This window comes from Ornithorhynchus anatinus, chromosome 13, assembly GCF_004115215.2.
Source record: "Ornithorhynchus anatinus isolate Pmale09 chromosome 13, mOrnAna1.pri.v4, whole genome shotgun sequence".
NCBI lineage: Eukaryota > Metazoa > Chordata > Mammalia > Monotremata > Ornithorhynchidae > Ornithorhynchus > Ornithorhynchus anatinus.
In genome coordinates this window covers 31,556,248-31,570,716 of record NC_041740.1, presented here as the reverse complement: position 1 = coordinate 31,570,716, position 14,469 = coordinate 31,556,248, and the positions used below count along the sequence as shown (strand labels likewise).

Here is a 14,469-nt window from a genome sequence, read left to right as displayed (position 1 = left end):
GCGTATTTCTAACATTCAACTCAAGGCTCTCCCATGTAGAGAAGCTCAGCTATGCAAGCTTAAAGAAAGAGAATGCCCTTCTAAAATCACATCTCCTCCAGGAAGCCTTCCTGACTAATCTCTCTCTCATCTCCCCCACCTTATTTCCCCTCCTGCCTCACCTAGGCACCTTAGCTATAGCTCTTGGACACTTACTCACCCCACTTCTCACCCTGTCAGCACTTATGTAGCAGACTGTTAAACTACCCCTACCTGTAATTCACTTTAACATGTCTCCCTTTATAAACTGTAAACTCCTTGAGGACAGGGATCATGCCTACTTATTGTTTTGTACTCTCCCAAGCACTTAGTACAGTGCTCTGCACTCGGTAAGAGTTCCATAAATGCCACTGATTGACTGACAGATTATCTCCTGAATTTGAACAAAGCTACTTATTACATCCTTGCACAGGGTGTACATCTGAGAGAAACAAATATGTTTCGGGAAGGACCAGTTGAAAGTGAGGCAGCTGGTTCCCTCTAATGGCAGTTTATTTGGCTGTTCTTTGAGTCATCTTTCATTAGGTGAAAGAGTTATGCTTTATGTTCCTTGGCTCTCCCAGCCATCAGAAGCCCCTGGGATTGGCAAAAGAGTCCCACTTATGGGTGTGGTGGCTCTGACAGCATATGCAGCTAGAACCTCAGGTAGCTTGCGGCTGCATGGAGTCAAGCAGCCCCAGAGAAGGGCTGCTTGTCAGCTCTGGGTTGGAGTAGCCCTGAGAAAGGAATCTGGGAAGCTAAGGAATCTGCTTCACTCTCTGGATGCTGCTTCTTTCCATTTCCCATGGCTTTAATTCAGAACCAGGCCAGACACGAATTATTTATTTTCATTAGTCTGTTGCCCCCTCTAGACTGTAAGCTCGTGGTGTACAGGGAAAGTGTCTGCCAACTCTGGTAGGTGTATGTAGGTGTGTTATGTATTTTTTGGACACAGTGTGTACTGGGTGAGACATTCTCCCTCAGCAACCCTTACTCATACAACTACAAATTTATCATCATCAGCTGCTTTGCCCCTGAACAAAAGGGCAATTCATATATGTTTGTATATCTTCCCCTTTCCCATCCTTCCTTCTTTCTTGGTCTCCCTCTCTCTCCCTTTCTGCTATCCTCTTCCTCACTGGTCCATTGGGCCCATCCCATGAATGCTGAGATTTTTCAGGTGGACACAAAGGACTATTAAAGAAGAAATAAGGAAGACCTAATAGAAAAGAAAAAATGACTAAGGAAACTGTTCTTCCTGAAGCCTAAAAAGGAAAACCCTTGAAAACCAAGAGGATGTCAAAAACATGTTGGTTTAGTTCTTTGAAGAATTCTGCCTAATTCATAATTTTGTAAGGCCATGAATATTCTTGGTGATGTTAGGGTGGGTATCAGTCTTTTAATTTGAAATTATTTACTTTGGGAAATGGCTAGAGCACAGGGCAGGAGGCACATGGGGTAATTTATTTGAGCAATCAAATTGCAATTACAAAGGAAATTAAAACATGACTTTAAAGTGCCTAGCTCCACCCCCGGGGCGACCAGCTATTTTGTAAACATAGCAAGGGGACTCAATATGATAATTAAGAATTATGGTGTCTTACTGCCTTGTTAATGGAACAGTGCACAAACCTGGGAGGGCAGAGAAAGCTTTATTTAAAGTATTCTTGGGAGGGCAGGCCTGAGCAAATGGGAATTTCCAGGCTCCTCTCAGTTCCATTTGAATTGCATCTACGTATCTCTTCCAGGTCCCTCACGTCCTAAGGACAAAGAGGCTCATGTCCGCACACATCTAAAACCATACTCCTGTTGTCCTTTTTTTTTTTTTTAACAATTTCCCACTTTGAAAATGGAAATTGGAACAAGATGGACAGACTTCTAGCATGGCAGTGTGGACACAGTCTCAGGGTAGGGCAGGGTTTGAAGTTATGAATGACTTTGACAGTTTAGACCCAATCTTAAAAGTTTTTCTCCAGTTGCTTATTTGTGAAACAGTTCCCAGTCCACTTCTTCCCAAGATTCTTTTTTAGAGGCCAGGGAGTCAGTCCATAAATTATGTTTGGCAACCTATGTGGAGCAAGTTGATAAATGGAAATTTGGAGAAAGATTATTGTTTTCCAGTCAAATTTTCCATATAATTAATCAGTGGTAATTATTGAATGCTTACTCTGCACAGAGTACTGACCTAAGGGCTTGGGAGAGTATAATAGAGTAAGTAGACACAATCCCTGCCATCAAGGAGTTGACAATTTAGCGGGGAGACTCATTAAAATAAATTACAGGTTTGGGAATTAACCATGTATGTTATAAGTACTGTGGGGAGAGGTGATGTAAGTGCTTTGAGGGTGGAGGGTGAAGACTCAAATGCACAGGTGATGCATTATGGAGTCAATGGAGGGTCATTAGAGAATGAAGCATTGTGAGTAGTTGATTCTAAAGGAGCAAAGTGGTTGTGTATATGGGTAAGACTTTCTCTACCTTAGAAATTGGTTGAAATTATCCATTATTAGCATCCCCTATACAGGCAGTCAGATTCAAATAGGCTTAAAGAAACATAGTTAACATTGCTTCAAAAGATCTATTGGTTGGTTACACTGTCCAACCAGCTTTAAATTTTTGATTAAGTCTAATAATAATAATGTTGGTATTTGTTAAGTGCTTACTATGTGCCGAGCACTCTTCTAAGCGCTGGAGTAGATAAAGGGTAATCAGGTTGTCCCACGTGAGGCTCACAGTCTTCATCCCCATTTTATAGATGAGGTAGCTGAGGCACAGAGAAGTGAAGTGACTTGCCCACAGTCACATGGCTGACAAGTGGCAGAGCCGGGATTTGAACCCATGACCTCTGGCTCCCAAGCCCATGCTCTTTCCATTGAGCCATGCTGCTTCTCAAGTCTAGTTTCTGAATGGCTCTTTTGAAGTCAATCATATTTACTGAGTGCTTATTGTGTGCAGAGCACTGAATTAAGTTCTTGGGAGAGTACAATATGACAGAGTTGGTAGACATGTTCCCTGGCCACAACAAGCTTACATAGAGGTGCTTAGGAATTCAACTTGTAGGTCACCCAATTCTGCCAGCATGAGTCCTTTCAGTGTAGAACAGGATTCTGCTAGAACACTATTAGGGAACTGGAGACCATTCACTCTAAAACATGAGCCTATTTGGATGCAGGTCATGCAGTGTCAGAAGAGAGGGCATGGTCATACATGGGGCCACGAACACCAGTGAGAACTCCAGCATGTCTTTTCCTAACATAGAATTTTGTGAGAATGTAATCTCCGTGTTTCACAACAGGGTGAATTTGGGTGGAGATATGAATGCCTTATTGCAGAAATTTAAATGGAATCTAAGTTTTCTATCTGGTTAAGTTCTTAAGGAACGACTGTTGAGTGACTCTGTGCCTAGAAACTGGAGAACTAGGAAAGTATTTTCAAAGAATCTTACAAATACATTTAATTTGGCAGTGAATCCTGAGAGCTCTTAACTGTCTTAATTCTAAAAGATACCTTCTACCAAGGTAATTAGTTTTCAGATAATTTTTTTCCAAATTTGACAGATTAATATGGATTTTGTTACTCAAAGCACAATACAATCTATTTTGATCTAGATTTAAGAAAACTATCCCCCCAATTCTTAGCACTCTAAAAGTGTTCTATAAAAATTGATAATAATGAGCATCACTTTGATTAAGCAGAGTAGTTGTTTAAAAAGGATACATTCTCAAGAGAACTAAAAAAGTACAAACTTTAATGCCATGCAAATAGCTAAGTTCATTCAAGATAATTGAATTTTACTGTTATTGAGAAAGTTAGTCATCCACTAAGTATAATTGTGTATACTTGCATTCATAGATAAAACTTTAAATTTGTGATGTGTTCTGAATTTAAGTGATTTCCTGTTGAGCTGCTTTGCACCTGAAACATCTCATCCAACAGGACTCACCCATGATCTACACTAAAGTATAAACCTTTTCATATACTACCAGTTTATTTACCCTAACACATATTTCCCAAAATTCAATCAATCAATCCGTGGTATCTAATATTGTTTGCAGAGTATTATACTATGTGCTCGGGAAAGTACAATACAGAAACAATAATAATGGTATTTGTTAAGTTCTTAGTATGATCCAAGCACTGTACTAAGTGCTGGGCAGATACAAGATAGGCAGGTCCCACATGGAGCTCACAGTCTAAGTAGGAGGGAGCACAGGTATTAAGCCACCATTTTGCATTGCATTTGCATAGACAAAAGGTGGTGTGAAAGACTGAAATGGGTTGACAAAGAAATAGAGTTAGAAGTGGTTTTCAGTGTGGCAAGACTGTGTGAATGGGTTGAATTCCCAGTAGAGGTCATTCACACATGAAATTGTCACACTGTTTACATTTGAAGATCCCTTCCCTTTCAATCATCACTTTGCTTATCATCAGGGCATTCTTTTGAGGGCGGAAGTAGGCAAACCTCATTCTTTGAGTTTTATAGGCTGAGAGTATATCTTGAGAGCAGCCTGCCAATCACATTCAAAGGTAAGAATAACATTCTATTCTGCAGAATGTGCACAAAAGAAACATAATGGTCTAATGGAAAGAGCAGGGGGCTGAGAGTCAGAGAACCTGGGTTCTAATCCCAGCCCCTCCCACTTAACTGCTGTGTGATTTTGGGAAAATCACTTAAATGTCTCTGTGCCTCACTTTCCCCCTCTGTAAAATGGGGATTAAATACTTCTTCCCTATGTAGGCTCTGATCTCCATGTCTTTTAACACTGGGCCTGATCTGGTTATCTTGTATCTAACCCATCATTTAGTAGAGGGCTAGGCATGTAGTAAGCACTTAAATATCGAAATTATCATAAGGACTGTCCTTGGTTGAAGTTAGGTAAATGTTGCATACACAGACAAAAGGTTTAAATTAAAGAGGTCAGAAGAAGCTAAGGGGAATCCTGCAGGTGGGAATCAAGGTTTCTTCAGTCAGGACTATTGTCAAGAAAATGAAGATTGAGCAGAAAATTCTCAATCCATTTTATAACAGTAGAGTATCCATGATATAGAGAAGCACTGTGGCCTAGTGGAAAGACAATGGTCTGGGGAGTCAGAGGATTTGGGTTCTAAACTTGGCTGGACAATTGCTTGCTGGGTGACCTTGGGCAAGTAACTTATCTTTTCCATGTCTCAATTACCTCAACTGTAAAATGGGAATGGGTTGTTGTTTCTTCTCTTTACCATGAAACTCGAAGACAGAATGGTTTTCCAAATGAAATAAAAGATGAAATAGAAGTTCAGCAATGACACTCATCCAGTGCTTAACTAGTACCAGTGATTAGTCTTCCCTTTGGTAGCATGGCTGTATTATTGAGTTGACAGAACTAGCTAGTAAAAGCTGAGCATCATTTTGAATGAGAGTTTACATGAAAACACAGCTTCTGCATGGAATAACTAATTTTCAGATTAATTTTCTTCTTACTATATTTACAATGCCAAAGCCTCATCTCTAAATATTTTTTGAGGAATATACACAGATTGATATCCAGTTGAGGGGGCATCCCAGGCCAGGCACAATAACACTTCATGATAGCTTAGACTCCACAGAATACGGGAATACTGACAACATATTTGAAAAGACCTCTCTGATAAAGACCTCCTACATCTCACAGGCTCTGCAAATGAGTCTAATCAATTTCAGTATAAAAATCTTTTAGTCAAGATCCTTTTTCTAATTAACTTTAGAAAGGGAGGGAGTCTCTTAAACCCAGAATGAAAATTATTTACTCAAATTTCCAGTGAATTTTTGTGTCCTTTAAGGCTCTGCAATTCTTTGACCCTTCCATTTCTATTCAGAGGGATTTGACTGAACCTTAGTTCACATGTAATATCCTGTTGTTAATTGGGAAGGGATCAAATGTCATTTGCTGCAGCTCTAGCACAAACTTCACAGTGCAGGTTTCATGCTCAAATGATGAACGTAACCTGGGCTGAGAACTGAGTGGTTGCTAAGTGAAAGAAAAAAAAAAGATGAAGAATTGTGGTATTGTGGCCACACACATTGTGCACTTTAGTATGTGGTTTCTTGGGCAGCTTTTATTGCCTATGACAGCCAGCTTGAGGTACGTGGATGAAATGGGAATTTGTTAGAAGATGTGGGTTATTGGAAGTGGGTCTGTGAGATTTCCAGTAGACTGTGTTTGCTTTATATATAGCACACTGCTGCATTTTAGCCCACATCACCCCTAAAAGCATCTATCTGGCAACAAAAATTCCCACAGTATCTCTATGGCTATATGCATGCTTACTGGCAGCATGGAGTGTGGTGAAATGGAATGGAAAAAATCCCCTTATTTCCCATGGAAACAATAATTTCCAAATGTGCACTTTGCTTTAAGACAATAAAAAAAGATACATTTTGAAGAGTGATGATTAAACATACTTCCACATCCAATATTCCATAAGCTTTCCCAGTTGCAGGCAAAGCCCGGGCTAGGTGTCTGGTACTGGGGAGGTATTCGGTTTGCCCACAGAGTGCCCACCATAAAAACCAACCAAAAAGGAACGACCTTGATTTCCCCGTATTTGGAAGGGCCTATGAGTTGTGTTTTTCCTTGTATGGTATTTGTTAAGTGTGTGCTACTCCCAGGCACTGTACTAAGCACTGGGGAAGATATAAAATAATCAGATTGGACACAGTTCATATTCCCACAGGGAGCTCACAATCTTAATCCCCATTTTATAGATGAGCTCACTGAGGTCCAGAGAAGAGTTAAGTACCTTGACCAAGGTCATGTGGCAGACAGATGGTTTTGCGAGGATTAGAACTCAGGTCCTCTGACTCCCAGGCCTTTGCTTTTTGCACTAGACTATGCTACTTCCCAATTTGTCAGTTCTGAAAAATTGCATGGGAAATAGGTGTTTAATAAATACAGGTCATTCTATCCCTGCTACAGTCTCATTCAAGGCCCTTTTCCCCTGCTCAGGGCCCCAAGATGAATTCATCTTTCAAAAATGGGCTGGACTAAGCTCATGAGAAATACTATGGAACCATGGCATGGCTCTCGGGACCACACACTTGACAGTTTGACACCCACCTTGAGCCCGGGGCTGAATGTTCTATGGGGTCATCAGCACACTGAGCTCCAGCCCCCACCCCTCCCTGAGGAGGAATCAAGCCCATTTACCTGTGAAGTTGATTTTCAGTAGATAATCCTTGTATAGCTTCTTGCCATCCAAGAGCTTCATGGCATCGCAAAGCTTGGTGGTGTTGGGGCACAGGGTGCGCTGCATCTTGTGCAGAGCGTGGGCCATGGCATAGACTGCGTTCACCACGAACATGATCTTGGATTCCTGTTCATAGTTGGCGCTGTCGATGGCCAAGTGCTTATCGCAGGCCTGCCGGTGGGGCCTCTTGTTCTGCAGGCTGCACTGGAACTTCTGCTCCCAGAAGTCCCTGAACCAAGGGTTGCGGTGGTTGTTGTAGGGGCTGAGGCTCTGGAAGTAGCGGTCGAACTCCCGGATGGGGTGGGAGGCCAGCTCCAGGGTGATGGCCCCATAGGCCACGTGCTCATGGCCCTTGACGATGCTCTCCTGAGCGCCCCAGCCATCGCTGGCGATCCACGTGAACGAGGCGTTGAAGCGGCTGGCGGCGGCGATCAGCTCCCGCGAGTCGTCGCTCCGCATGAAAAGCACCACCACCCGAGCGTTGGTCTTCTGCAGCAGCTCCCGGATGACGCTGTCGTAAGACTTGCGGATGTTGGAGCGCCCCACCTTCTCTGAGGTGGCGATGCAGATGTTGCGGTGCCGGGCCTCCTGCTCGAAGGCCTCGATCCCCGTCTCACCATAGTCCCCCTCGGAGGCTACCGTAGACACATAGGTCCAGTTGAAGAAGCGCAGGATCTCGGCCATGGCTTTGGCCTGGTAGAAGTCTGGGGGCACGGTCCGGGCAAAGTAGTCATAGCGGGACTTGTCACTCAGCTTGGCGCTGGTGGACGCGTAGCTGATCTGGGGGATCTGGAAGAGCCGCAGGAGGTTCGCCACCTGTTGGGACGAGGGAAGGGGAAGCGATCATTGCACCAGCTGGACAGCTGGATCAGAGATGAAAAGTCTCCCAGGTAAGTAACCTAGCTCTTGGCTCTGACCACCTTCTCCATCGGCGCACTTCTGGAGCCCACACCCATCTTCAGGGGTGTTATCCAAGAGGTGGAAGTTGGGGGAGAGTGTCTGTGGGAGTGAAGGGGTTAAAAGGCATATTTGTGGGTGTGTGAGAGAGAGAAAGAGAGGGGAGAGAGGAAACAGTGGACAGAGATGAGGGGGAGAAAGAAGATTGGAGGAGAGAGAGGAGAGGGAGATAAATTAAGAGGGAGAGCTAAGTAGGAAAAAAGGGGGAGAGCGAAGAGGGGATAGAAGAATAAAGTGGGGAGAGAAGAGAGGGTGAAAAAAGAGGGGTTAGAAAGGAGACAAAATAGAGGGTGAAGATGAGAGGGAGAGAAAAGATAATAATGATGGCATTTGTTGAGCACTTACTAGATGCCAAACACTGTTCTAAACATTTTGGTGGAAGAGATAAGAGGAAGAGAAAAGAGAGGGGAGAGGAATGAAAGGGGGAGTGAAGGGGATAAAGAGGGGGGAGAAGGGAGAGAAAAAGAAAGAGGGAAGAGAAGAGAGTGAGAGAAAAGAGAAACAAAAGAGAGAGCAGGGAGAAAGGAAAACAGAGTAATGAGGATTAGATGTTTGATCTATCTTCACCAACACTTCTTTCTAGGCTCATTGGATCAGTTTTCAAGGGGTGAATCTAATGGCAGGTTAAACAAATGTGCTGAGTCCATGTGTTTAAGGACTAATGAAATCCGCCTCATTAGGCAGCTTATAATAGAGGAATTTGTTTCTAATTTTCTTTGTCACCATTCTGCATGAAAGCATTAGGTCGAGGTTATGTAGACAGGGATTTGTATCCTGGACTATTATGTCCTCAAGTGGGCTTCTTGATTGGTGCGGGAGTCTGCTTGATTGACACCTGCTTCTTAGGGAATCTGGTGTTTCTCTGCCCCCCAGGTGGAAGTGCTGATGCCAAACTCCCTGGTTAAAGTTCCAGAAACATTCGTCTTGAGTGTGGGGGTATCAAGTCTGGCCAAAATCCTCTTAGTGCTTGATGTTGGATTTGTTCTGGGTATTTTGGGGTCAAAATAGGAATTTTCTGCTAGAAAGCTTTCTCTAGACTGTAAGCTTGGTGAAGGCAGGGAACTAGTCTGCTAACTCTGTTAACTGCTTAGTACAGTGTTCTGAATGCAGTAAGCACTCAATTAATACAATGAATTGTTTGGTAAAGTTTCCTTCTGAAATCACACGGAGCCCACTTCCGACATTTCCCCTCTGGGTCTATTTCATGTAATGTCAGTGATCGGAATTTCATCTACAGTGGATGAAAATCAACTGGAATTCTGCTTCATCTGCTTGTCCCTGAAATGAGGGATTACTATTATTATTACAATATTTGTTAGTGCTGTGTATCAAGCACTGTTCTAAGTGCTGGGGTAGATAAAGGGTAATCAGGTTGTCCCACATGAGGCTCACAGTCTTAATCCTCATTTTACAGATGAGGTAACTGAGGTACAGAGAAGTTAAGTGACTTACCCAGGTTCACACAGCAAGCAATTGACAGCGCTGGGATTAGAACCCAGGTCCCCTGACTCCCAGGTTCCCTGACTCCCAGGCACCTGCTCTTGCCACTAGGCAACACTGCATCTTTTAACCTTCTTAATCTTTTCAGAGGTTCAAAAAAATTGTTTAATATCTTCCCCACTCCCCAGAACTTCTTTGGAAAAGAACTATTTGAATGCCTTTCTTAGGACTTCTCTCAACAGGAAAATATTGAAAATCGAGTTGAGGAAGAAATCAAGCAAGATTGGCAGCTTACTTCTAAAGAATTTAAAGCTTCTTTGAATCAAACCTTCCAAATGGTATTTCACTTTAGAAGCTTAGTGTTGCATTAACGTAATAGCTCCTGAGAACTCAGGAACAATTGCTCTATTAAATCCCACTGCACTTTCTATGTATAGAATATATAATATTTTGTGTGTCTATATACACAAAGGGAATCCTGCCTTTGATTCAGATCTTTGAAGGGAGGCAGGTCGGCCTAATAGAAAGAGAACAGGACAGGAAGTAACTTGCCTGTCCTGTGATGTCTGACCCACCCAAGCTGTCTCTCTCTCTCTCTTTCTCCCTGCTATCATTTTTTTTAGTTTGGACCATTGACTTGAAAAAATCAGATCACTGTAACTATACATATCAATAGTCATGTATTCTTTGCATAGACAAACATTACACACATATAAAACAACACACTTTATTTTCATCATCAACAGTATTTATTGGAGACCTGCTTTTTGTAATATACTGAACTATTTTTAGCTGCATTTGAATTACTCCAACATTTTTAAAAAATTCCTATAAGTGAGGCAAATGGTATGAGGTAACAAATTAGGTGTAATTAGAAAATACCCTGAAAACTTCAGCATCCTGTCTCATTTTGAAATTTCCCTTCATTAAAATTTTAACTTCCCCTTCTAGGAGGCCCAGTTTGATGCAGACAGCTGTTAGCAAGAACACTGGTAATGTATAACAGCTAACATCAGACTTCCCATTAATCATCATGGGGTTTGGTACCAAACCCAGACTATTGATCACATGTGTTGGCAGAGCTGACCTTCTGTTAAAACTCACCCACACTCTAGCTTTAAGTCTCCAGGAATAATAATAACAACAACAATAATAATAATATTTGTTAAATATTGACTATATGCCAGGCACTGTACTAAGTGCTGGTTACAAACTAATCAGGTTGGACAGAGTCCCTGTCCCACAGGGGGCTCAGAATCTTAATCCCTATTTTTCAGATGAAGTAACTGAGGCACAGAAAAGGTAAGTGACTTGGCCAGGGTCACATGGCAGACAAGTGGCGGAGCCAGACTTAGAATCCAGGTCCTTCTGACTCCCAGGCCTGTACTCTATTAATTAGGTCATGCTGCTTCTCATTAGATCCCTACCCTTAACCTAACTTGGGCCTGCAATTAAGTATGAGGTGAGCAACCGAAAAACTAGCACTAAGCATAACTCATCAGTAGTATTTATTAAGCACTTACTGTCCATTCTGTCCTCGGGAAGTGCTTGGGAAGGCACAAAAGAGTTAATAAGTACAATCCTAGACCTCAAAGACCTTATAATCCAGCTGGGGAAAAAGACACTAAAATAAACTACAGAGGTACAGAGAAGTTACGGGACTTCCCAAGGTTACATAGCAAGCAGTTGGCAGAGCCCGGAATAGAAGCCAGGTCCTCTGATTCCCAGGACCATGCTCTTTCCACTAAGCCACACTGCTTCTTCTGCCCCATTGGTAAACAGGGTGTGATATTGCCCTTGTAATTGTCCCAGGGAGGTCATAAAGGTCTCCCTAGAGTTGTATCAGGGGTGGGCACCCCCTTTCCTCTGGGATACCAGAAAATTTGTATTCTGACTGGTGACCCCCTCATTCCTACAAAGGGATCTCTGAGTAAGTGACTGGCTCTCTTGGCCATAGGCTGGTTCAGTCCTGCTTCTCCCTCCCTGTTGTCCCAAGGATCGGCAAAAACAATTTACATACCAGCCACCATCAAAGAATGTAGGGCAGAGCTAGACCCAGAAAACTGGTGATTCCAGAAAGAGAAGTGTCTTGTCTCCTCAGGGAAGTCAGAAGAATGATGGGTTTCAATAAAGCTTGAAAGGAGGCAGGCAAAGTATAAAAGTTAAAACTATTATTCTTTTGTATCAGGCTACAGTGCTTTTTTTTTTCCAAGGAATAAGATTATAACTGTGCAAAATGGTGAAGGGCTATGTTTGATGAGTCTGAGTGCAATATTAGAAATCTGTAAATCTTACATTTTAAACATTGATGGCAGAAATATTAATTATTATTAATAATAATAATTACAATGATAAAACTTGAGGTTTTGGCTGAAGTGCTTTGGGCAGTATTGTAACTAGGCTATAGTTGGATTCTACAGTAGCAAATTTTGTGGGTAATTTAGATTCAGGTGACTGAAACCTTTGGCTTCAGTGAACTCATCAAATTTTCACATGACATATCTAGAGATTATAATGCGTTTGGGAGCCTGAATTATTCAAATAAATTTGATAACGTTTACATAGACTAAAAAATGAGATATTGTGATGCTCGAGTTAATTGTGAGGTGTGGCCCAGTTTAAGTAAGTCACTGCTAAAGAGATTGGCCTCAACTTAAAAAAGCCCTTCCAGGACAGAGATTTTCTTACATTTCTGTACCTCATTTGTATCTGTAAATCATTTATATAGCTTTAATTTATTTATATCAATATCTATCTCCCCATCTAGACTCTAAGCTCCTTGTGGGCAGGGAATGTATCTCCCAGCTGTTTGGTATTGTCCCCTCCAAAGTGCTCAGTACAGTGTTCTGCACATGGTAAGGATTCAATAAACACCACATTGATTTCCCATTTTCCCATCTTCAGGGATGTCAGAGACAAAGTGATGATTGGCCACGGCAGGAAAAACTCAAACCTTGAACACAAAGCCACTGAAAACTTTCCTCTTCAGGAACTGTACCCCATTCTCCATTCTCCTGCAACATATCTCTATTACTCCATGTCCCCCACCCTGAAAATCTAGGTTGTAGTTTCAGTTTTTAGACAAATGCTCTTAACCTATCTGTGCTTCAGTTTTCTCATCCGCAATATGAGAAGAATAATTGCTGCTTCTCCCTTTCTCACCAGAATGTTGTGACACCCTAATGAGTGAATTCACTGAAATACTTTGGAAAAATGAAAACCCCCTACAAATTCAATCTATTATTATTATTCACCAGGATGGCTCTAAGGGCTCTGCAGCCTTTTGGGACTACAAATCAGAATGGTGAGTTCTGGGGATGTTCACTGCTTGGTGTTGTTATGTAACTGGACCTATCAACGAGTAGTAGTAGTACTGATGGGGTGTACTGAGTGCCTACTGAGTACAGTGTCCTGTAGTAAATACAGTGAGCACAGATGGTACTCTTCCTTTCTGATGAAGAATTGAAATCTAGAGCAATGCTACGGTTTAATTTGGGGCTGGTAAAAACCTGGGATGTGAGTGACTTCAGTTGGAGGGAAGCCATTCAGTTAAGGATTCTTTTGGTAGGAAACACGTCACACTGCTCATAAGCCCAGATACTTGGGGAAGGAATGGGATAAGGGCATCATTTAGGACACTCAGGGGAATTTCCATCGAGAGGATGAGAGAATTAAACTCTAAAGAGTCGGTCAGAGGGGGTTCACTGATTCATGCCAGAGAGACAAGATGACAATCATATAGCAGAAGCCCATTATTTCCCAGGGGGCATCACAGTGACTGGCAGGTGGAATGTATGTTATCACATCATCCCGGGATCTGTGAATAGAGAGTGCATTTTGGTGCTTAATTGCTCTACTCCAATCAATTAGTCAATCAATCAATGGTATTTTTTTAGTGCTGCTGTATGCGGAGCGTGTTCTAAGCATTTGGGAGAATACAAAACAAGAGAATTAGCAGACACTTTCCCTGCCCATAATGAGTTTACAGTCTAGGGGGGAGATGGACATTAACATGAATAGAAGACATTAATATGAATGAGGATATTAATATGAACAAAATACATTACTATGAATAAAAGACATTAATATGAATAAAAGCACTGTGCTAAGCACTGGGGTAGGTACAAAATAACCAAATTGGTCATAGTCGGTGTCCCAGCTGGAGCTCATAGACTAAAAGGGAGGGAAAACAGGTATTTCATCCCCTTTTTTCAGATAAGGAAACTGAGGGAGAAGCCAGGGGAATGGTTGATAGTCATGATAAATTAAGCATGGGCTGACCTGGAAAAATGTTTCACAGATCACACTGAATTGCCCTTTAGGCAGCGGGCTTTACGTCCCAGCTAGGACAGGTTGTAGAATACGGTAAACATTTAGGTCCTTATGTCATTTGCTTTACTTATTAATTTGTGATGGCCTTATTGAACCTTTGGTGGTTTCTCAGCTTCCCCTCTAACACTTTTCCCTGCTCCTTATAGTCCACTGATGCACCATACAACTGAGCAGACTCAATCTGCTCTCTCACTGTACTCTTCAAAAGATGTCACTATGCGTCATTCAGCATAAGAGAATGGGGATTTGTTAAGGAGCAAATTAACCTCAAAGCAAAAATTTAAAAAAGGTATCTTTATGAGTGCCTCATCAGGAATACTGACACAAAGCTAAATATCCAACAGAGTTATTAATGGCTGCTTGTGTGGCCTCCTAAACAGGGGGTGAATTATGACCTGGGGTGAAGAAGGGACTATCTCTTCAAAAAATAATATGGTCTGCTAAAATAAAAATCAAGTTTTTATATGATTGAGCTTTGGAAAGGGATTCTGATGAAGAGTCATAGAGTGAAGTCTA

General features: G+C 42.0%; 1 protein-coding gene across 8 annotated transcripts in view; it reads right to left on the bottom strand.

Annotated features, from left to right (window-relative positions):
- Window positions 1-14,469, bottom strand: part of GRM3 (glutamate metabotropic receptor 3) — a 113,794-nt gene that overhangs the window by 25,098 nt on the left and 74,227 nt on the right. For all 8 annotated transcript variants that reach the window (XM_039913879.1, XM_039913878.1, XM_039913877.1 and 5 more), the window contains one exon: window positions 7,185-8,040. In XM_039913879.1, the coding sequence (XP_039769813.1) occupies window positions 7,185-8,040 (856 nt within the window). The remainder of the gene's footprint in view (window positions 1-7,184; window positions 8,041-14,469) is intronic.